The sequence below is a fragment of the Gobius niger genome (genome assembly GCF_951799975.1).
Source record: "Gobius niger genome assembly, chromosome: 1".
Taxonomy (NCBI): Eukaryota; Metazoa; Chordata; class Actinopteri; order Gobiiformes; family Gobiidae; genus Gobius; species Gobius niger.
In genome coordinates this window covers 23,053,178-23,077,667 of record NC_136852.1, presented here as the reverse complement: position 1 = coordinate 23,077,667, position 24,490 = coordinate 23,053,178, and the positions used below count along the sequence as shown (strand labels likewise).

The 24,490-nt window shown below is 41.3% G+C and overlaps 1 protein-coding gene across 1 annotated transcript; it reads left to right on the top strand.

Moving 5' to 3' along the window:
• The first annotated feature begins 347 nt into the window (after nucleotides 1-347).
• Nucleotides 348-5,281, top strand: LOC306962139 (coatomer subunit delta). The gene is made up of 10 exons (XM_079555208.1): nucleotides 348-513; nucleotides 1,644-1,907; nucleotides 2,051-2,230; nucleotides 2,356-2,561; nucleotides 2,819-2,980; nucleotides 3,239-3,404; nucleotides 3,563-3,710; nucleotides 3,786-3,894; nucleotides 4,003-4,207; nucleotides 4,528-5,281. The coding sequence occupies exons 1-10, from the start codon at nucleotides 511-513 to the stop codon at nucleotides 4,615-4,617; spliced, it is 1,533 nt and encodes a 510-aa protein (XP_079411334.1). The 5' UTR covers nucleotides 348-510; the 3' UTR covers nucleotides 4,618-5,281.
• The last annotated feature ends 19,209 nt before the right edge of the window (nucleotides 5,282-24,490 follow it).

Genomic DNA, 24,490 nt, shown 5'->3' with positions numbered 1-24,490 from the left:
ATTTTTCTGGTTGTGGTTCAAGTTTGACACTGTCAAGGGGCTGTGTAAAAAGTGAAAATGCCTCTGTATATGTTTAGCAGGTCTGTCGATAAAAAAGAATAGTGAAAGAATGAATGAATACATACATAAATAAATAAATACATAGGCTACATACATCCATCCATAAATAAATAAATACACAATTTGTATTTATTTCCGTTTCATTTAGTAGTATTTATTTAAAAAGTGAGTGCAGTAGCTTATTACACCCACCTCTTTTAAAGAGTGAAGTTGTTTTTATGCAGTAACAACAACAGAAGCCAACACTTCAGGCCCACGTCACTGTTTTTTACAGCGCTGCGGCGCACTTCCGGTGGAGACGTGGCTCTGAGCTGCTGCTGCTGCCATATTGACGCCGTGGAGCTAACAACCAACAACTTCCACACATCTATACATCCTTCTGCGACGCAAATACACCGCAGCGGGACACACGGCGATCGGGCGGCTGCTTTCAATTAGAGAGAAACAAAAATGGTGAGTGACAGTCAATCTTATTCGAGTTATTTGTGCGTTGAGGCTTCACAACAGCAAAGAAAGCTAAGGCTAGGCTGTGCTTGGTTAGCTCCTTCAAACGCGACCTTATTAGCGACACATTTAGGCTGTCAATTTTCTTCTGGAATCAGAATGTGGTTTATATATTAGGGTAGATTACGTGTTTAACTTCATAAACTTGATGAAATGGTTATGATCTTTTGCGGCTTTGTGTGCAGACTGCTGACGTTTACTTCATATTAGCATTCGAGGCTAATGGCTTTAGCTCTTGACTTGTCACTTGCAGAAACCTATTATTTTTTCCGGTTATCAGATGTGTTACGAAGAATAGTACAGAGTGGTAAAAAATACCGCTCCCAGACATTATCGGAGCATGTTGGTGGCTTGTTTTGTAATGTAATGTAATTACATCTGCTCTTTTGCTTCCGCTTGATTTTCACTTTCATTGAAATGTGTTAAGCAACTCGTTATTAAGCCACTCATAAAAACATGAATAATTAGTTTGTCATAACCTTCCAAGCCCTTTGGTATTGTACTCTGTAATACCTAAGGATATGCTACATCACAAACCTGCGATCTATTATAGTATTGAATGAAGAATCTTGTTCCGCTTTCACGGAGCCTGTAATTATTTTACATGTAACTGCGTTTTATACAAAATGCTGCGGGCATTTAAAGCAGTGTTGTATTTGTCCATTCCTACAATGGTAGGTTTAATAGAGAAGAGCACAATCAATATTTTTTATTTTATCTCATAAAAACTAATTTTTAATTTGTTTTTAATTCCAGCTTGACTCAAGTTTTATGTATCTCGGTGTACTTTCAAATTGCAAAATCTCAATCCATAATTAACTTGTCATTGACAAGATGATCATGGATCCAGGTAGACGAATTCAAGTATTATTGAAAGTCTATATTAATATCAATGAATTTCTTAAAATTGACAAGTTGTCATTTAGTTTGTCTACCTGGGTGTTTGAGCATTCTTCTTAATGTATGTCTTAGAGATGTTCTGCAGAAAATCTCTAAGGCTGAACAGTCTCTAAACCAGTCCGTGTCGTTAAACATCACCATGTTCTTTAGTGATCTTAGTAATACTTTCTCTTCTGCAGGTGCTGTTGGCAGCGGCGGTGTGCACCAAGGCTGGTAAGGCCATTGTCTCACGTCAGTTTGTGGAAATGACCCGAACGCGAGTCGAAGGACTGCTGGCGGCTTTCCCCAAACTCATGAACACCGGGAAGCAGCACACGTTTGTGGAGACAGACAGTGTCCGTTATGTGTACCAGCCGCTAGAGAAACTCTACATGGTGCTCATCACGACCAAGAACAGCAACATCCTAGAGGACCTGGAGACACTTAGACTCTTCTCTCGTGTGGTACGTGGGTTAACTGGCCCATAATGACATAAGTATTATGAGACCCAGAAACACAATAAGTAACTTCAGTATAAAAAAAAAAAAGGAAATGCATGTTTTGTTCCTTAAAAGATCAAATTAATTAAAAAGATCTGTATTTGCAGATCCCAGAGTACTGTCGAGTGCTGGAGGAGGCGGAGATATCAGAGCACTGTTTTGACCTGATCTTTGCCTTTGATGAGATTGTGGCTCTCGGATACAGAGAGAATGTGAACCTGGCACAGATTCGCACATTCACAGAGATGGACTCCCACGAAGAGAAGGTCTTCCGCGCTGTCAGAGAGGTAATGCTTTAATATGGTGGTATGACTTGTGAAATTAAAATCGTTTTAATTTTGGTTGGGATTATTGTTCGTTAAAATTTCTTTCCCAATTTAGTTTTAAGTATATGTACATTTGTGTCTCTCAGACTCAAGAAAGGGAGGCCAAGGCTGAGATGAGGAGAAAGGCCAAAGAGTTGCAGCAGGCGAGGCGGGACGCTGAGCGCTCGGGAAAGAAAGCCCCCGGTTTTGGTGGTTTTGGCAGCGGCGGCATGACCAGCATCTCCTCAGGGTCCATCATCACAGACACCATCGTTGAACCAGAGAAACCCAAAATCACACCCGCCGCCGTCAGGTAGCACCTACTTGCACTGCTCAATATAACAAGGAACTTTCAAAGTGTTCAATGCTGAGGGCTCCCCAGACCAGGCAAAGCAGTGTTGCAATAATGGTGTAGCCTTCACAAACTCACTGTTGCAAATGTTCCTGCCTCTAACGCAAGCAACTAATTGAACAGATGTTGACATACTATAGACCACCCGATTTGAAAGTTGTCATGTTTTGCCTAAGATATGCATGGTGTTCATAGTGCTTCATAATATCCTTTTGTAGACCAAGTGGACCAAGCAAAGCTCTTAAACTGGGTGCTAAAGGGAAAGAAGTCGACAACTTCGTGGACAAACTCAAGTCTGAGGGTGAGACCATCATTAGCACCACTGGAAAGAGAGGCTCAGATGCATCTAAAGTTCTGCCGCCACCGGTCAACGTTGAGAGGTACAGTCATAAACTACACTGTTGCTTTGTGTTAAGTTATTTTCCCACCTGAATTCCATGTTTGGAAGTTATATATACAGAGAAGGCATCAAATAATAAATAGCTGACAGATATTTACTGTGAATGATTAAATAATCATATTGGTGTAATTACTAGGTATTGTTGAAGTGAGTGTAATGTGTGGAATTTATTGCCACTGAAGAACACGAAAAACATTTGAAAGAGTCATTTGAGAGTTCTTTCATTCTTTTTCTCTAGCGTTCATTTGCGCGTAGAGGAGAAGATCTCGTTGACATGTGGTCGTGATGGAGGCCTGCAGAACATGGAGTTGCTGGGAATGGTCACACTGAGAGTCACAGATGACAAGAATGGACGCATCCGCCTGATCATCAACAACAACGATGGCAAAGGGCTTCAGCTGCAAGTAAGTACTCCATATTATAAAAGGATTCCAATATTCATATCAACATTATAATTAAATCTTCTTGGCAGACATTGTACTTGATTGTCATTTTGATTTGCATACAGCCAAGAATATTTTATAAGTGTAAATGATGTAATTGACATCCTTCATCCTCCCAGACACATCCCAATGTGGACAAGAAGTTGTTCACTGCCGACTCAGTGATTGGTTTGAAAAACCCAGAGAAATCGTTCCCTCTCAACAATGACGTTGGCGTCCTCAAGTGGAGGCTACAGACCACAGACGAGTCCCTCATACCTTTAACCAGTGAGTGTCCATGCGCTTGTTAACTACACAGATTACATGTTGTGTTTGGTCTTAAATTAAACCATCTCTCCACAGTTAACTGCTGGCCTTCAGAGAGCGGTAGTGGCTGCGACGTCAATATTGAATATGAGCTACAAGAAGACGGCCTCGAGCTCAATGATGTGGTCATTAGCATCCCTGTACCGTAAGTGCTGCTGAGATTAAATGATAAACATTATTGTTTTTAAATTAGTATTTTCACATCTGCTGAGATGATTTTTCAGACAAATTCAGCTCTTTATTCTGCCCTCAGGTCCGGTGTTGGGGCTCCAGTGATCGGGGATCTTGATGGTGAGTACAAACACGACAGTCGGCGAAACATCTTGGAGTGGTGCCTTCCGGTGATTGACGCCAACAACAAGACGGGCAGTCTGGAATTCAGTGTCGCGGGACAGCCCAACGACTTCTTCCCCATCAACGTGTCCTTTGTGTCCAAGCGCAACTACTGCGACATTCAGGTCACACTAGTTTATTTGTTTACCTGCCTCATATAGTTTTTTATTTCTTATTTTTCCATGTGATGAATTTCCCCTTTGGGAATGAATATCATAGATTTACTTTATATATAACCTTCAGGCCTCTTTCTTTCTGTCTTAAGGCCATTTTTGGCAGAGGGTTCTAATTACGGGTGGGAAAAAAAAGTCACACTCGGCCACCGTTTTATGGCAAAATGATTTGTAAAAACAGATTATTACAAAATAAGTCAGTTCTAACTTTAGGTATCTCAAATTTTCTGACACGATTTGGCTAAAAATCTTGTTCTTTCTTTTCCCCACAGGTTACCAAAGTGATTCATGTAGACGACGACAGCTCTGTTAGATTCTCTTCTGAAACCTCCTTTGTTGTTGACAAATATGAAATCCTGTAAAAAGAAAAAAAGAAAAAAGAATCTAAAAACAACAAATGAAAGTGGAAAAAAAATCACCAACGTCAAGTCCAATTCTATGCTCTAGAGAATGATTGAAGAAAACTTGCCTGTCCACCATGTATACAACACCACAGACTGTGTACAACGACCGGACTATGGCAGCCCTCCTGTCGTGGAGCAGCGCAGCGTGGTGTATTTATGTTTGTATAAGAGAGGATCTGCTATATATAACCAACACACGAAATCTAAACGTACATTGATGCTGTCGTCACCGAGCAGGAACATTGAAAGAGGTTCTTACGTAAGTAGGGGATGACTGCGGAGCAAAGGGACCGGGACAGTGACAAAACCACAGACGACCCAGGAGGGAAATAGCGGCCTCTGAAGGCCGTCCCTACTCACAGCAACCGTGTTCTTCAAAAACGACCGCTGCTAGTTTGCGTATTGCTTTTCAAAGGTTTGTCGGTAATGTTTTTTGTATTGTGCTTTAATTTTACAGATCCATTGCTTATTCAATCATTACGGATTCTTGTTTGTCTTGATTCCCTCGATAACTCGCATATCATTTAGTTTTTGCCATAGACAGTAGAATTGTGGACTGAGAAGGTAATTTGTATGTACTGTATTAACTATAGCAAGAAATCAGTGTTTCCCATTAATAGGCTTGTACTGCAGTATGATTATTATTTTATAAGCCACAGTATGCATAGATTTGAGAAAATCTATGCATAGATTGATAAAGTAAAAAAAAAAGAACTGATAAAAGATTGAATAGAGTCAATAAGTGACATTTTTCTCTGAAAATGGTATTGACTAAAAATATGACAATATCACTAGTGCTCCCATAGTCAAAGTGGATTTTGTGGGAAACACAGATTTTTGGATTCTTGTCATTTTGTACTTTGTAATAATAGTTTACCTGTATATTGACCTGGCTTTTCACATACTGTAAAACTGTGTCACTATTGAAGTAAAGGTTAGGTGGCGCTAAAACATCGCCAAGCAAAATCGTATTTCTGAAATCTACTTTACCTGCTTGAATCGTCAGTCCACTTATTCTTCGGTCTATGCTTTGTGCTAAATATCCCACTTCTTTGTTTTTATTTTGGCTGTTTTTCTATGTTTAATTTGTCTCACTTATTTGTAAAAAGCTGAGTTTAATGGGGCACTTTGCTGGAAATTAGAGCGGCTTTGGCAGTAGTTAAATGATCCTTATCTGTGTTTGTCTAACACTGTAGCTCCCACTCCTCATTTGTCTAATTACTTTAAAAATGGATTGCCTGGTTAATTTACTGCAGTCCAAACAGTACTTTTGAGTTCAGCCCAGAAACAACATCAAGCCTCTTAATCTGATGTCCCATACGGTGTTACACGTTTGTGATAATTTAGTGGGACTGGCAACCACTTCACTTTAGCCAAGAAACCTTTCACAGTCATCCTTTACTTACGTCGGCATGATTCAGACTCCTACTTTCGTCTTTTTATGTTTTTGTTTTTCATTTCTACATTTCTCCAGATTTCAGTTTGGCCGTGGTTGTTTGGATGTGGGTTGACAATGACTAGATTGAACATTTTTAACTGAAGTACTGAAGGGGAATCTTAACATTCCAGTGTACAATTAGAGAAGTCTCTTTAATGGAATAAAATGTATTATTGAAAATCTTCTGACGCTTCTGTTTGTTGTTGCATCTTAATATATCGTTTTTTTTAATTATTATTATTATTATTATTGGCATAGGTTAGCCCCAGACTGAATGACAGACATTTCATAGGGTAATACTGACTTGTAACTTAATACTGACTTATAACTTGCTAGTCCAGAAATTCTTGTGATTGTTGGAGTTCAGTTCACATTGTATGTTACTTTTCCGGGACAACTTGGACAACAAATGTGTGATTGTCAAACATCTCAAGTCGAGTATTGTTTGTCAGGAAATTGCTACTGAATGAATGAGAGTGTGCGAATGTGATTTAAAATTTATTTCGAACACATGCATTTTGACAAGAAAAAAAAACAAAAAACTATTACAAAACATATTTATTTGATAGGGACACGTGTGAACAATTAACAACAAACATACAACATTTATAGGTGAAACTCTCTGTAATTTTCTGAGTTTCACAAGGCTACTTTGCGATGTCTGTCCCCGGGCTTTTAAAATATAATACACTTAGATAAAAAATAAAAAGTACAGTAATGTTAATTCTGACATTTCACAAAGATAGTGCATTTAAGTGTAATCTAAAAATTGTTGCACACTGCACTTAAATTCATTTTTTTCAATCCATAGATTAAGTCCTGTCTGTTTCAGCTCAGGAGATAAGCAGTTTCACAGTTTAGCAGTAAAGGCTGACTGTCCAAAGGTCTTTTTCCATGGGGCACTTTCACATTTCTATTGGCGGCTCCTCGTGTGATGGAGCCCACTGCGCACTGAGCATATATTGAAAGAGTGTACATGCTTGAAAAGGAGTGGGATGAAGTGTGGCCTTAATTTATGAGTTTAGTTGAAGAAAGTTGTTTTGCATTCACAAACTGATTTGTTGGATTAAGTGACAGAGTGTATCTACAGGCCAATAATCACCTTCCGTCAATAACACACTGATCTGGGTGTCATCTGCATAGTTGTCGTAAGGCACATTATTGCTGTTTATTAGCTGATCCAATGGAAGCATGTACAGGTTGAATAAGAGGGGTCCCAAGACTGACCCCTGGGGGACTCCACGGGCAAGGATAAGATGGTATTAAGTTTTCAATCAAATATCGATCAGTTCTTGTGAAACAATAGTTTTGTAGCACTAACAGCTGTTGCAATTGTATCTGATTTTTCAAAAGTTATACTGTAGATTTGCCTGTCCAATAGGAGAGCTATAGCTTTTGGAAGAAAATGGTCAACTTTATTACTAACACTCCACCTTTATTGACACTCCTATGGCTACTACCGTGCACATTTCCCTGCTAGACAATGACCCCAACAACTTGCACCTGCTCAGACATTCGGCGGTACCTGAGATTTGGCTGGAGCCGCTGCTCTGATGACCCACTGGTGACTCATGGTTGCAGTGGCATTTTCTGTGGGACAGCGGTTAACATGTTTGTGTTCGCTGTCCCGGGGCAGAGGTCAAACAAGCTTCTCTTGAATCAAAACAAACTCTGTCTAGTCCTTTTGGCCATGTTGTAGTAACAGGAGAATATTTTTTACGACAAGTAGGACTTTCATATAGTATAATGTTAAAATCAAGTCAGTTCAAGTCTAAATGTTGTGGAAATGTATTTATTCTGTAGGATCGACTTTTAATATTTTATATTGCTATTTGATCTACATTTAAATACAGGATTTGCTTCTGGAATTATTATTTTAGTTTTAAAATTTTGGCTTTTCAACAACTATGGACCTTGGTTAATGCGGGCACACCATGGACAAAAATGTTATAATTGTAACAGGTGCTTTTCAAATGGCTAAATAGTTAGCTCTACCAGTATACCACCTAAATACTTTAACATAATCTAGGCACTATGAAAATCAGGTATAGCCGATACCTGATTTTTTTTTTTGTAGAAATGGAATAAAATTTGTTTTGTCCATCAGCTTACACATTTGTGTTTCTTGTTCTTGTTCTTCTTCATTGATTGTGAGCTAGCAGGCGAGATGGTGTTTTCATTACCATCACGGTAAAGTTTCCTGAACATTGGGACAGGTGCTTATAAACTCATCTCTGTGAAGAATTACAGTGTGAGATGCGCGTAAGGAAACATAGGAATGAGTTGGGACCACAATAAACAATTTCAAATCAGATATAGGGCCTTTGTCTGAGGGTAGTTTAGATTCACCCCAAAAAAAAAAAAATGTGGAGAATGGATGGATTGCAACAAGCAGAGAAACTGAACCCACAACCTCCTTGCTGATAGTTAAATATACTTCCCTTTTCACTTGTGGAGAGTTTTTACATACAACACATGATGGTGTTCACAGATACTCTTGGACAAAACAGCAAAGTTTTAAATAGGCGGTAAAGAGCAGGGAGAGACATTCAACAAATGATCAGGGCCAGGCCTTGATCTGTCAACGCTGGAGCTGTAAGGCCATCAAGTAGCACAGCCATCACAAAAATACCACAATGCATCCTAAAACTATTCACTTGCTTCTTTATAATAGGCTCGTGGCATCCCCAGACGGGACATGTGTTACGTCAGATGTCCAGAGACGCTGTGACCCGACAGATGGGTCAGTGGAGACATGGACTAGGAGAAGTTCAGAAGTGTCTCTATTGGGGGGGTGGAGGAGAACATGGACTGTCCCAGGTCAGCACACAGGAGGGGGGCGAGTTAAAGACAGCTTATGGGCGCCCAAACTTGGAGCGCCGGGTGTCGCTGGAGGAAGGGTGTGCTAATGGCGTCCCACCAGTCATAAAAAGTGGGCGTGCCTCTTTCCGAATGAATGAGCAGCCTGATAAGCTCTTTGTGAATAGGTCTCAGAGGGGAGAGAGGGGAGAACCGGCCCGCGGAGGACCAAACGCTGTTGTCTTTGGCACGCAAAACACACAGGCCGCCTCCGTGTTTTGACTGGGTTTGGAAAAAGAGGGGACCGGACTGGGATATATGGTGGAGACTTGTATCTGGATGGAGTAAGAACAAAAAAAAAACTATCAGAGGAGAAGTGACCGAGGAAATTGCAATATACTTGGATTTTCAGATGATACTGAAGAAGGTGCGATTCAAGGTGAGGACTAAAAAGCGCGTGTCCCGTTTTGTCTATGAACTTATGTCGCAATTTTGAATCCCAATAATGTCAAGATAGAGTTTGTGTGTGGACTACTTTTTCAACTTTGGCATTGAAACTTTAAAACGCCTAATTCATTCACTCATTTGCTTATATTTTACTTTGACAAGGCTTACTCCCTCAGCCATAACCCTTCATAATTTGCTGCTGTATTATTAAGAACTAAAGGTGCAATTTATGAATCAAACCATCACTGCATGTTGCTCACAAAAGCAGCAGTGCATTTAAATTGTAAGGGCACAGCATTAGTCCCTAGTGTAAGAGGAACATCGACATGTAGCTGCTCACAGTTTCATTCACTGGATGTGAGCATGCTCCACGTTGGGCCCGAACAAAGTGGTGCAGTGTGTCCTCTTCCTCACGGCCTGAGGTTCAAAGGGATCTGCTGCTAAAGCCCTGAGCTGACACACGGGCGGTAATTACAGGGGCAACCATCACTTCTAATACTCACTATGGCCGCAACTACTCAGTGCATGTCCCATAAGTTGCTTCTGGTGTTATGAACAAACAGCCATGGAGAAACTCTTTGACATGAGTTTAAATGTATCCTGAAAATGATAAATGACACGAAGCCTATGAAATGTGTCTCTATCATTAGTGAGCTGTTGGATGTTTATTGTTTCGTTGACCTCTGAGGGTTTAACAATGGTCCCCTGGAGGTCACCGAACAGAGGGAGGGGGGCTTTCCCTCAATGCTGTTAATGTAGCCAACTTCATAATGGGGTTTCACACAATCACTGACTGTTAGCATTGTGATGATTTTACTGACGGGCGGGATCGCAGGCTGTTACGCGTCCTGTCACCTCTTTTACTGACACCTGTTTGACGTCAGCTGCTCGGCGGGTCGCAGGGGTGACGCTTTTCTCGGGGTTCAGCGACGCACTGTAAAACAAGACAGAGGCTCCACAGTAAAAGTGAAGGAAAACGAAACCAGCGGGAGGCCTTTTAAACAGAGGAGGAAGTGTTGCATATACACAATTGTTAAGTACTCAAAAACCAATAATCCACAGAGATTCCAACATGTATCTCTATGGTTAAAAAAAAAAAACACAATGGCTTTTAGTGTTTCTTTTTTTTTTTTGCTCTTTTGGTTGTGCAGTTTCGGGGACAGACAAAGAGGATATTGGATGAATTTTGAAGCCTCATGTGGAATTTCCTTTTTGAGGCCGTTCAAACAACACGACTCAGGCTTGCGCTCCGATGTTACATGCAAACTCCTGTTTTCTGAACAATGACCTCTTTGATGGACCAGCTTTAGACAAATCTTGGCCACATTTTGTGCTGACTCATCAAGTATGTCCTGGTGATTTTAAAAAGTGCAAACCGTAGACAAGACACACTTTTTAAATCATGTTTTTGCTGCTCATCTCAGACTGAAAACTGTATGCTCAAATGTGCATTAAGTAGTTCCTACGGAAAATGTTGATACAATCTCTGAAAGCAGCTTAAAGGCCCTAATTCTACCTAATATTTTTTTTTTTATATCAAAACCATGAAAGAGGAAAACACAAAACATATTTAACTTTTTTTTCCTTTCAGTTTAATCGTCTTTATGCAGGCACTTATAGTTATAAAAGTTTTTATACCGTATTTTTATCTAAATTCTTTGTTACATGTTTTATGTTACACGATTGTACTGAGAAAAAATCCTAGTTTGTGAACCTGTTCTCAAACAATGGCTAAAAAAAACTATTCTGATTCTGAAGTAAGTAAGTAAGTTGTGATCCAAACCCACTCCTTAGTTTTCTAACATATTTGTAATATCCCGATTCTTCACAGGGATGAGGTTATAGGCACATTTCACATCTTTCAGGGTCACGTTTCAGGGTCATTGTCACAGAAATGCAGGAAAACTAGCAGAGAGTTCATGAAATACAGAAAAATGCTTTGTAATTAGATGGACAGTGTTTTGCCCCACATATGTCGGAGTTTACAAAATACTAAAGGAGGACAAAACTGCATTTGTTCCACTACTAGAAAAAAAGAAATAAAACATCAGGTATAGTGCCTTTAAGGTATAATGATGACCCTTTATTTTATCACCACTGGATGGCACTGGTGTGACACTTTTACCAGCCCATCTTCCAAAACTCCCCCCCACACCACCTTCTGCTGGCCACTGTCACAACAATTTCCCTGCTCTTAAAACAAGCATGACATTGACAGTGACAAGTACCTATTGTCGCCCATATATCGTATCTATAAAGCTTTGGGACTGTCAATGAACGGCTTTAAACAATACAGCGATATAAATAATCTCTTGCGCGGCGCATGGCCCGGGGCTCCGCAGGGCAACACGTGGGAGTTTCATCCAACCTCCCAACACATTCTTCGACTAAAATATGACCGACCCCCTTCCTTTATACCCGTGCTTACAGTCTTTTCAATGTCGTACTCGGCCTGGCGCACTTGATCCAAAGATGTTTCTGTTTTAAGGAGTAGGTCTGCATGCAGCAGTCATGTTCGAGGAGCCAGTCAGTGGCCATCTAACCAGGCTTTGATGTTCCAGGGCTAATGAGCGTCCCGCGGCTCAGCCCTGCAGCGTGGCTCGGTGCGTCTCTCAATAAAGGGGGGGTTTGAACGGGAATGCGTGGGTGCACCTTCGCTCCTGCCACTGGAGGGAGGAGAGCTCAACCAAATATGCTTTTGATTAAACATGAAAGCTCTAAGAGTTTACTGTCTCGGTTTATACATGCAAAGTGTGAGAGGCTGGAGATGTTCATAAAAGATCAAGGTCTGGAGGGGGACACGAGGGCGAGGTTGAGGGGTTTAATTCCAGACAAAAATGGCAAAATGGCAAATGGTGTTAAATAATGTTATCCTATACTTCTTTTTTTTCTTAGTTAGTTTGCAAATAGGTTCTAGCTGTGAGGAAACAGTCTTGTCCCTTCATGAAAATATGAATGACTAAAACCAGCAAGTATTTGGAAACTTCTAGGGAGCAAGATAGCATAACTTATTTATGCTTGGGAAAGACACTTCACCCAGTGAGTGATTGGTGGTGGTCGGAGGGACCGTTGGCGCAGATATGAGCAGCCTCTCTTCTGTCAGTCTACCCCAGGGGAAACTGTGGCCACTAATGGAGCTTACCACCATCAGCATGGAGTGAATGAACCCCCCTCCCTTTCATGTGTGAAGCGCTTTGGGTGTGACTTGTGTCATATGAAAAGCGCTATACAAAAAAGATTCCTTTCCCTTCCCCTTCCCCTTCCCTATTTCATGAGAATAGAAAATGTAATAAAATCATGCAATTTTTCTTTCCCAATGGCTTAGAGGCATATCAATTCCCAGACTCAACAGAGATACAGGCTTTGTAGTTGTTCCACACACAAAAATAAAACTCTCAGTTAATTCTCCAGCTAGGTAACTTAAGCACCAAAGAGGAGAAGGCAGACTGACAGACGATCAAATGCACATGAACATTAGGATATCTAACCTTTTGACCAGACTGGTGAATCAAGCTCTTTACCCGCACCCCTCAATATGTGTCTTTCTCATGTATTTGTAGGCCTAGAATTTGACTGTGTGGAATGCTCTGTATGTAATTTTATTGGCACCGTCCATGGCACAGTCTGTCCGTCCTGGGAGTGGTTGTTCTTGTGGTTTCTCCTTCCCGTGGCTGAGAATGTGATTTCTTTTTTTTTTTTTTTTAAGTGGAGGGTGTCATTTTGTACACAGTGAGAACACCTAAAAATACAGGAGAGCCTAAACGTCAAGTGAAATATAAGCTATCATATCTTTTTTTGACAATATATAACAAATATAATTTTGAATGTGTTGCTTTTTGACACCTGTTTCTTGACTGTTGCATTGTCACACTTCATTTGTTGTTGATGGCGTGGGTGGTCACAGTGGGAGGAACAATCAATTTAAATTCCTCAAATGCAGGAAATGCCACAATAAGGTGTTTTTTTTCTTGGGGAGAAATTATATTTCTGCCTACCACACCATTTTACAGCATTTAGTCTGTGCCAATGTCTGAAGAGTTCCCAGCAGCTGTCAAAGCCAGCAGAAGATTAGCAGGTTCAATGCTCTGCACTTCAGTGCATTGTGGGATATGTGGGATGGTTTCTGCTCTTTGTAAGTGTGTGATACAAACTGACAGCTGAGTGTAAATCAAGGTACATCCCACCCAGAGTCAGGCCAGGAATGTGCAGTTTGTTGCATCCAAATTTGAAGCAAATTCCTTTAAAGACACATGACGAAATAAAGCATTTAATTATAGGTTTGAACGCTGTTGGATTGCATTTTAGACACATACTGGGAAAAAAAATATATGGCAAAAAAAAAAAATCAACTTTATTTGCTTAAAATGTATTTTTATTTTGGGGACATTTCTTAATATTAGATTAATGTTTGAAAAGTATTATTGTAGATTGTGTCAAAGAGCTAAATGTGTTTACATACTAGCACATGGCCACAACATTCTGCTCATTACTTAATCCTCAAATGACTTTGAAACTGTTTTGGTCTGAAACAAAACAAACCTTCAATTATGCAACAGTGATCCCAGCCTGAGTATCTCGTTCTGTAATGTATGCATATGTGGCATTTCCTGTCTGTCCTGCACTGTCCCGAACATAGCAGTGGTTTTGGATGTACATTGGCTCGTGCTGTCTGTCTGGATGTACATTCTCTGTTTATTTTTTCTCACTTCAGTCTCGGGTCCAACAACACATTGAACTAATTAAAGCAACATCTGGAGTCTGCACATCTGCCTCTGTGGCTCCTCTATGGAGTCTGCAGCCCATTGTAGACAAGGATAAGGGCATACCGCCATAGTCAACCATTCACTATTGCTGCCAGTTTTAAACGTGTTGTTTCATTTCAACCCCAATAATTCATACATTTTTGGTTCAAAACTTGATTCCTTCTCAATTAAAAATGTCACATTATATGACATGTTGGCTTTAACTGTGAATTTAAAACTTATCTATTTAAAAAAAAAAAAATCATGTTGGTATGGACACTATTTATTTACCAAGTGAAATAGGGTGAGTACCTTGGTGGAAGTCTGTATCTTAGTGATACAATTACCCCAGTTCACTGAACATGTTGGTCCTCATATACACTTTGGACATCTTTTGCCTAAAACCCAACCTAATTTAAAGGAATTATAGAATCGAGTAAGTAGTAAGTCCAACCTCTGTATCATAACTCCACAGCAGCAGCAGTAACTTTGTCTTTAGAGCAGAGTTGTTTAAACTCTGCAGGGGAAGTTTCCACTCTTGTATTTACCTTTACCCTGGCCTGGGTGCACTGTAGGTTTGCACCAACAACACAGGGGCACTGTCCTGCTGAAGAATGAGCGCCTTATGCCCGCAGTGGGGCGAGGCGAGGCTGGGCTGGGACAGGAAGACTGACCCTGCTAAGGGTGTCTGTGCGCTGGGAAGGGGCGTTGTGAAAGGTGGCAGGAGGAGAGTGAGAGGGAGGGGCAAAGACAGAGCAGGCAGGCTCAGTATCAAACCTGAACACATGATGGTTTAGTTTGCACTGTCACGACTGGACTATTCCCCTTCCACTCATTTTGGGATTCTATGGAGACTTAAGATTAGCAGCTGAAGCTGCTTTTGGATTTCAAACAGGTAAAGTGCACTTAGAGTTGGACAATCAGGGCTATTTACTGACTTTATTTGCACACACACACAGATTACAGAGACAGGTGGAGTCTTGTCTAAAGCAGGAAATAATATACTTCTTTAATGGACTAATTCAACTTTAATAGCCTTTTTGGGCATTTCAACCTTTCCAGAACTCTACAAAGCTTTCTGATTTTTAAATGCACTTATATTGTTGAGTTAACTCTTCATTAATGCTAGCAACAACAACACATGAGACATTAAGCTATCTGTACTGATAGTACAATGTGTCTATTCCTTTTTTTGTTCCACATTTTAGTGGAGTAAATGGCTTTTTGTTTGGCTTTGTGAGACAAACTGAAAAATGACCTGTCTTTCTGAAAGAAATGCCAGTGTTGCTATTGAGCAACAGACAGATGGTGCTTGCTGTTTTGTAGTATTTCCTTAGTGAAACATCTGGTAGAGCAGGTGCACTACGTTTAAACAACATATATTCTTCCATGAGGACGTCAAGCTGTTTGTTATATTAAAAAAGGGGCTGTAGTAAGTTACATAGTGTCAGAAGTTCAAAGACTAACCACAGACTGTCCACTTGATTTGTCAAAGATTGAAGACTTTTGTAGCTGAATTTAGTGTGTAATCTATTGCAGTTTGTAAACTATGATCCCATGTGAAAGAACGCGGAGATTGGAAAACATCTCCTGGTGAACTGATAGTTGTGGGTCTCATATGGGAGAGTCCTTGAAATCCACAAACAGCAAATACGTTGTTTATAGTATTTATCTTCAGAGTCACAAGCAAGTGTACTTTGTGGCAGTTCAAAAGAAGCTGGGGGAATGGCTAAGCGTCCACTAACAGGGAATTCAACAACAAAGTTAAATTGTTGTTGAAATCTTTGTGCCAAAGATTTTGCCAACAATGTTTTTCAAATTTCAGATTTTTTTTGCATTCAACATGATTTGAATAATTTCTTCACATCAAGCTATTTTCCTTGTACATCAACATGTGTTGCTGGCCTGACCTCATATTAATACATCTTTATTCCATTTCTATTTTAGCTCTTTCTCACTCTTTCCACTGTAACACAGACTGCTTTATGGTCCAGAGAAACAGACCTACACAGTGCGTGTTGTTGTTCGCGCCCCCGGACCGGAGCAGAGCTGGGACACATTTTTCGGGCTCCTGGCAGGAGAAAGCGCCTGTGCAAGAGTTCCCAGACTGCTGCTCCTCTCCAGCTACTGATAATAAATCCTTTGTTATGTGAGCTCATTCTGCTGAGAGCACAATCAGGCCAACACATAGAGGCACTCTATAGTAGAGTGCTGCAACCCGTCCGACGTCCGACGGGACCCGTCGGAACCCGACGGGCTCGGTCGGACTCGGACAAATATTTAGAACTTATTTTCGGGCTCGGGTCGGACTCGGACACATCAGCACGATAATAAAAAATGAAAATAAAATGGGTCTGTTTCATTTCATGCATAGCAAGCGTTCATTTGTCAAAAAACTAAATAAATAAATAAATAAATAGAAGATGCGGCATTTAAACCCGCTTATGCACTGCGCAGTGCGCACGCAGTAATGCTTTTAAGAAGTTGTGAACTGCTGTGACAACGAAACACGTGCAGTGACCGCACAGGTAAAACTGTTGCTCCGCGTACGTGCGTGCGTGTGGCCGTGCGTGCTCCGCTCATCTGTGTTGACGTTCCGAATGCCTTTTGATGGATAAAATCCGACTTTTTCCACACAAACAATATCGTATTATCGTATCCTACTGTGTCATTAGGCTTATGGAAATATTGTGATTTTAAATGTGTCGGGCTCGGTCTGACTCGGACACAAATATCTTAATGCTTGTCGGGCTCGGTTCGGATTTGATCACTGCTCTGTCGGACGAGGGCCGGGCTCGGACAGAAAAAATCAGCCCGATCCGCACTCTACTCTATAGCCCCTTCCAGCGGGACGGTCCCCTCTGAACCTACGGGTGCTCTGCTACACACTCAGCTAAGATGCTAAATAACTAGCTGTAGTACTGTAAGCTGAAACTCGAAACCTCATTTGCATATTCACAGAATAGTTTAAGAGCATCATTTAGGCAATTCTTAAACACTGATTGTCTCAAAATGATTTGTACGATGCAGATGCAGAATAAAAATCTTTATTTTTTCCCCCTGTACATTGGTATGTGTAGATAAGGAAGTTTGGGCATCTCTGCTCACACACTGCTGCCTCCAGGACTGAACCCCAGATAAAGTAGAAGAAATAGATGGATGGGTTTCAGCAGTTATTCAAAAGCCAAGTGTCAGTTTTGCTATTGGGACTGACAAAGCCACATCAGCGCATCTCTATTTTAGTTCGTATAATACTGTATAACGGAATAAAATGCCAATACAAGTCTAATTGTGCTAACACCACAGCACTGGAAGCAGCATTAACTAAAATTGCTTGTAAAGTAGCCACAACTGGCACTTGGCAGTGGTGCATTGAGTATTGTGATGATTTCTTCCACCTCCTTGACTGACCTCGACTGAATCTAGGAAGTCAACAGTGGTTCCTGCAGAGGGCTCTAATAGGTTTATAATTCCATTGTATCATGCCGCTAACAGAGAGGCCCATGGGAAAACGAGTGGGTTTATGAAAAGCGGCCACTTGATACTGCTGTTCATTTGGAGAGAAAATGGAGCATCTTCACTTTGGGGTGTTTGCTCTGGGGAGGTCTGCTCTGAAGTGGTCCTGAGTGGTAATCGACCTTCATGGTTTAAGCTTCTGATTGAAATTCAGCCTCACTGTGTTGAGCATATAAATTATTGCCCTTTTTTTTCTCTTTCGCTAAAGTTAGTATCATTCTCCTTGGTAAAATGACCTCCCTGTAGAGACAAGTTTGCGTACATAAGTGCAAAACCAGTCGTGCATTCCTTGAAATGAAATAAGATCTCATTGTTTTATTGTTTTACCTTACTCACTCAGCATTATTCATTCATGGCACAAAATTATCCAGACAAACTTCTTCCATAGTGAATATTCTTCAAAATAAACAGAAAATGAGATCACCTGTGGAAAAAATAACTATATAGCACATTCCGTCACAGCCTTGCAGGAGATTTTCCACAAATTCTTGGTCCAGTTTGAATCATTCATCTCTGATAGGTGGCTAGAGGCTTCCACCTTCCTGCATCTTTGAGCTTATTGAAAGTCAATATAGAAAAAATGCTCTCGCAAAAGTTTAAATTAACCACATTTACACATAAGGAGCAAAAAAATGATAATCAAACGGTCATCTTCAAAACCGTGCCGTCTGGTCAGGCCGCGTACGACATCAGGCCCAAGCTCTCAGGCCACATGTTTTGGGGAACAGCTGTGTCTTCTGTCCAACAGCTGCACTTTGTCCTGTTTAACACACTCGGGCGTCCCGTCAGAGCGCGCCTTGTTACACAGACGGGACACGACCTCTGCGCCTTCTCCCCCCCCCTCCCCGTTTTCCCCCCTCCTTCATCGCTTCCTCATTTTACCGTGTCTTTCATCTGGAGCAAACCCCCAGGCCGGAGTCACTCTGTATCAGGGGGGTCTCTGATGGCTCTGATGAAGTTATGCACACATCTGTAATCATTTGGTGATTTCGGATCAAGGTTGAATAGAACTGGACTTAACCTCTTACCGAGTGTATTCTCTCCATTTCAGCTTTACCCAAATCTAGAAGGTCACAGCCTATAGGCCAGAGTAACGCCTCATTTGAAAGCTAAGACTTCCATTGCTGATCTTAATAGACCTTTACCCTTTTTCCACATTGTTGCTGCGTTGTCGTCACTTTCTTCTTTTTCATCTCATTTATTGTGGCTTTTTCGTTGTGTTTTCATCACATTTATGCTGGTCTTTTGTTGCCTTTTTGTCACTTATTAGTTGCCGTTTTGTGGCTCTTTTGACTTTTGCACTTTCATCACTTTTTTGTCACATTTTTGTTGCTGTTTTGTGACTTTATTTTGGTCACTTTTCACACTTTTTTTGCCGCTCCTTTGTTGCCTTTTTGTAACTTTCTAACTGCACTTTCATCACATTTTTGTCACTGTTTTGTTGCTTTCAGATTTGGGTGAAGCCGAACTGGAGGAAATGTGCTCGGTTCAGGCGGGGGGGTTGAGAGGTTAATACAAATATACAGCCTACGCCACAGTGATTATTCACATTTTGCTGACACTATAGACCTGCCATTAAAAATGCATCATGGTGAGCCAGGTTCATGTCACCATTCTTTGCAGTCATCCTGTTTACGAGCGTTAAGTGGTCCACAGAGGGCATTGACTCCTAATGCCACGGTAGCTCCTCGGGCCCAACAATAGTAAATCAGTCGGCTATACAACAACGCTGTGTTTTGTCCTGTCCGTTGCCGTGGTGACGGGAGTTGGCAGCAGAAGGTGGTAAAAGATGATCTCACGGCGTTTGGCTGCTTCCTCCCCCCTCACCTGCTCTTTCAAGCTTCGACGGTCTGTGTGAGGACATGAGGCAACCTTCAAGCCGGACCTATCAGTTCATAAGTTTGCAACCCATCATTTGTGTCATTTACGCCACTGCAAACCCAGCTGGGGCTCTCATTTGGGGTCACCGATGAAGTCATGGGTAAAAACTATCATCTGTGTATCGGAGACAATTGAAAACATGTCTTGGTGGAGTACAACCATGTCTTTGTGGAAGTGTATAGTAAACGTTTCCACAAGTCGCAGTTTAGTGAATACGAACAACAACACAAGACTGACTCAGGGCTGTTTCCATGACTCAAATCGGGATATCCCACGCAGGACCCCCTCCCCTGGTCACCTCCACTTCCCTTCACTGTTACCACTGGCGTTGCACTCAAAGCTTCGTGTGGACTTAAGCATGGATTTTGGCAGGATTGGGGTGATTCTGTGACAGGGCATGAGCGTCAGACTGAAGTGGTGAGTGGATAGGCGTGTTTTGCTGTCGGCACCAGAAACATGCTGCTGTGTTTGTTTGGAAACAGACTGAGAGATGATGGAGCTCAAGTGTTTTCTTCCTGAACCTGGACACGAAGGAGCCAAAGCGCTGAGCATTTGAGGTATTTGTTGTTGTGTTGCGGGGACATATGTAGGATTCAACCAAAAATGTAGTCCGCATACATTACTATTTCATTTCTTGTAATCTATCCATGATGATAAAGTTGTTGGACCATCGTTTTCCTGGACATAATGAAAGAACAGATGCTTACCATTAGGTTGACTACCTGGCACTTGCTCACAGACACAGCCTCATGCTCAGTTGTTCACACCACTCTGTCCCTCTCTGGGATTACTGCAGTTGAAAGGACCTCTTTGTGAAACTGTGGGGAATGTCCGTCCAGCTCTGTGTCTTTGGAACCACTGAGCCAAAAGCCAACGGCACCAATGAGTAACGGACCTCCGCTCACAATCAGCAAATCATGTCTGGTTCTACACGGACAAGGCATGGTTTCAGAGCACGCCTCGACTTAGGTCAAATAAGTAGGTGACACTCTCTCCGTGCCTCGTGATGATGAAAGCTCATAGGTTCAGAGGCAGTGGTTTGGTGATAATAGGACGTTGGAGCAGGTTTTGCTGAAGACAATAATCTGTAAATGACAAGTGCTCTGATCTTCTGTGTTCTCTGTGTTTAGTTCACTCCATACTTAAAGACGGCAAAATGCATATGTGCGGTGATTTGCAGAGGCTTTGGGGCGTCGCGTCCCAGGTTGCTTAGACCTGTGGTTCTCAAACTTTTCACAGTGCCATATCATCAAATTTTTGACTTTCCATCAGCACCACTAGAGGTTTTTGTATGCATTATGGGTTGGGTATGCAGACGGTATCAAACAATTAAGAATTTAAGATGCAAACAATGCAGTCTTATTCTACACCGCAGTTTAAAGAATAAATATTTGATTGCATAATGAAAGAGTACTACATTGGTCAGTGCTACATTTTATGATTTGCAGGAAAATATACCATTTGAGGGAAGCACAGTGATGAAACAGAACTGAGTACTTAATAGTCCATGAAAGGAGCAGCAAAATAACAAAATGAACGTTTAGAACCTTAGACTTGGGCGTCTGTTGAGTGTAGTGTGGCGAGGGTGCAGTGAACAGCTCGTGGCAGAATAACTGATGTGTTTACTCATGTTATCACACTCGGGGAGAAACGCTGCTATCAGTCTCTGCATATATTTGCATTACAATGTGTTGTGGTTAGGATTAGACTTATCACTCGCGCATACCATCAGGAACCGGTCATTAGTGTTAATCTATTTAGTAAAGACATGGTCTATTTTAAAACCATGGACTTTTATGGATGCATGAAAAGTCAATAACCAGACTGTACCTATGATTTCTGATGTGTTCGCTGCCTAGCAAAATAAGAGAATGGAACAATAGCTTTAATTTAAAAGAAGATGCTTTGGATTAGATTTAGATCAACTGTGAAAATGCAGAATGATTCAACCGAGGAGTTTGCCCTTTTACACAGAACACAACAAAACATAAAGTTCAAGTCAAAAACAGCATTCTAAGCGGAGGGGGAAAGGGTTGGTGTTGATTTTTTCTGCGGGTCAGTGACAAAGCCAGTCTTTATGGAGCCAATACCTTTACTTCGCCACATCGCTCACACCACTGTTTATTTCTACTGTCTGTGGCTATGGGCCTCTGCTTCCTTTATGTCTAAAAGTGGACAGAGAAAGAAGTGAAGCAGATGTGACAGTAGAGTGTCGCTGCCTTCGCTCCTGTGGGCAGAGCCGTGGCCTGACCTTGACCACTGTCGCCAACAGGAAGCGTGTCCCTGGCTGAACAGGAAGTCCTTTTATAGTGACACCGAGCCGGCATCAGTCTGTCATCTTCTTCCTCTCTCTGTCACATGGCCTTTCCTGTTGCTTTCAAGACGCTTGGCATAGATCCTCAAGTGGCAAAATACTGTTGAGTGAACTGTTGTTGTTGAGGCTGTTCAAAGTCGTTGCACCACAATAGAAGACGCCACAAACCAACGCGATCTGCCCATAAAAGAGTGTGTTTGGGGTTGTTGTTTTGATGTGTTCAAAGTGAAAATCAAGACACGGAAGAAAGCTTAGGAAAATGAAATTTGTTTTGAGCGCTATCATGAATTCGCAAGCTTCTGTAAGGTTTGTTGTTTACTTGAAGTAAAAACAACAAAGAAATAGCCATTTTTATAGAAGTCATTTTAGTTTGCCTGCTAGCTACATGACGTTACGTTGAGGTAGTTCCTATAGCGAGCCTGCTAAACATTCAGGATCATTCAGAACATGATGCATTTTTATGAACAACGTAAAGTTATCGAGCAAATCATTGATGTTGTATCTCCTTTTCAAAGCCGTAAATCCAATCAGCGTTTTGTCATTTTCATAAAAGCGCAAAAATGTATATAGGGCCAATTGTTTACTTTGTTTAAAGCAGTACTAAGTAACTTTTTTGCCTTAATAAATCCTTTTCGCTGTCCCTCTGGGGGTAATACAAGTGTTAATGGGATAATTGGAGGCGCAATACACATTAATGGAATCACGAAGAAGAAGCTAACAGGCTAAGGAGCAAAGCTAACTGCGGCCTAGCGCCACTTAAACAGTATTTACAGCCAAGTTTGAGGGGGAAAAAAATCTTCATCGTGTAATTGGATGTACAATATTCCTCTCTCCCTTTGTCTTTTCTGTCAGCGTAGTATTTACTCTCATGGACAATTAATGAGTAAAAAAACACAACATGCTACGACACCTGCAGTGGCGCTCATGGCCTCTAGGGGCATGAGTTACTTAGTACTGCTTTAAATTTCTATTTGTTATTGTACTGAAGCTGTGCTGTCATCATAAGTTACTCCATATACAATTGTGCAGTTTATACGGGACATTAAGTAAGATTGAGCCCATAATACTATAGACTATAGCTCTCCGCAGCTGAGTTGGCGGGTGCAGGGTTATTGTGGCTCACAGTTCTTCCCACAGCACCGGTTTACTGCATTTCTGTGGTTGTCTTCTAAAAACAGATCATGTCATTTTGGTGTTGGCTGCATCAAAAAACTATCCAAACCTTGCAGCGTTGCAGAAAAGAACCAGACAACATGTTACAAACCTGTGAAGGTAGATTTCTATTAGGTTTAGGTTTATATTATGTTTTATAAAGAATTATAAGTAGTGCACATAATGATTTTTTAATTGAATGATTCTAGCCACGCATACCAAGAATCGTTTCCATTGCGAGACACAGCCATTGCCTTGGTGGAGGTCTGATTGCAGAGTCTGATGAATTAAGTGAATGTTTTTATCAAACTAAGGGCGAGAAGATACAAGTTGTTGGTTTGCCTCTGAAAACAGCAACAATTGCTCAATGTTATCCATGTGACAGCCAGGAGTCACGCAAAAAGGGCCCATGACTGATTATGACAGTGAAAGCAATAAAACCTTTGGAAATGGGGGAGTGTAAGACTTATGAGGGGAATATAATGAGTGAGATAAGAGAAAGAGAGAGAGAAAAAGGGAGATAGAGGAAGGAAGGAAGATGGATGAGAGTGCTACAGCAGGATTATCCAGAAGCACCTTTATCAGAGCAGACAGGCTGGACTTACTCAATGTAGCGGTTCAAGTAAGATGCTATTTGTGTTACTATTCTCTAACTTATGAAGTGAAACACTGTTGAGCATTTGCCTGCATGCTGAAAAGGTTCGCAGAGGTCTTCATAAAAATTTCTGATGTCAAAGGTGGAAAGAGTGTATATGGAAAGAAAACCTTATGTTTGAGATGACTAAGTTAGATAAATAACTATGTTAACTTTGCTTTTTGCAATACCTCGAATGGACTTGTTATAATATTAAAGCCATTTTGTAAGTTATTTTCTAAACACAGGTGTGTTTGGGAAGAGGCCTGGATGCCTCCTAAAGCTTGTGAAGATTCACAGTCTTTTCATGGGACTTCCTCCTCACTTTTACCACAGTCTTAGGCCGTGTACTGCCTGCTGGGACATGCAGCGCTCATTATACTATCAATATCTGTAAATACTTGACTTGGAAATAATGGATGGATCCAAATCTCCAGCCTTTGTGTGGGATGGATGTGGTAGCTCACATATGGTTGTCTGGGCTCCCCAATATACGTATATATTTATCTGAATGCTGATTCTCTTCACGTTACCCCAGTCTGAGAAAAGGCCATTCAGCTTGTCCTGGTGGAAATATTCAACAGTAGCTTGACCATGAGATTGTTCCCCTATCCTTCCTCCGCTTGAGACCCTTCTTGTTCAGAACCACATGTGAGAACTTGAGGATCTGCTATAATGTGATACAATGCCTTTCTGTCCTGCAATGAGAGCCACACACTGAACCGGGCCGTCTTTGTCTCTTCTTCAGTGAGTGTGAATATGAGGGACTGAAACTGACGCCCCCCGCAGTGAACGAAAGGGGGCTGTGATGTGGTGGGAACAAGCGCTGACGGAGTTTGGGCGAAAAGGAGGAAGTATATCATTCAGGCTATTGGAAAGCAAGTGAGTAAGAAATTGCAAGTATGGCA

What these genes read in the sequence shown, in the direction of transcription:
- LOC306962139 (XM_079555208.1), top strand. An exon ending in TCTTCCGCGCTGTCAGAGAG is followed by an intron (nt 2,231 to 2,355) that starts GTAATGCTTTAA and finishes TGTGTCTCTCAG; the next exon opens with ACTCAAGAAAGGGAGGCCAA. An exon ending in ATCACACCCGCCGCCGTCAG is followed by an intron (nt 2,562 to 2,818) that starts GTAGCACCTACT and finishes ATCCTTTTGTAG; the next exon opens with ACCAAGTGGACCAAGCAAAG.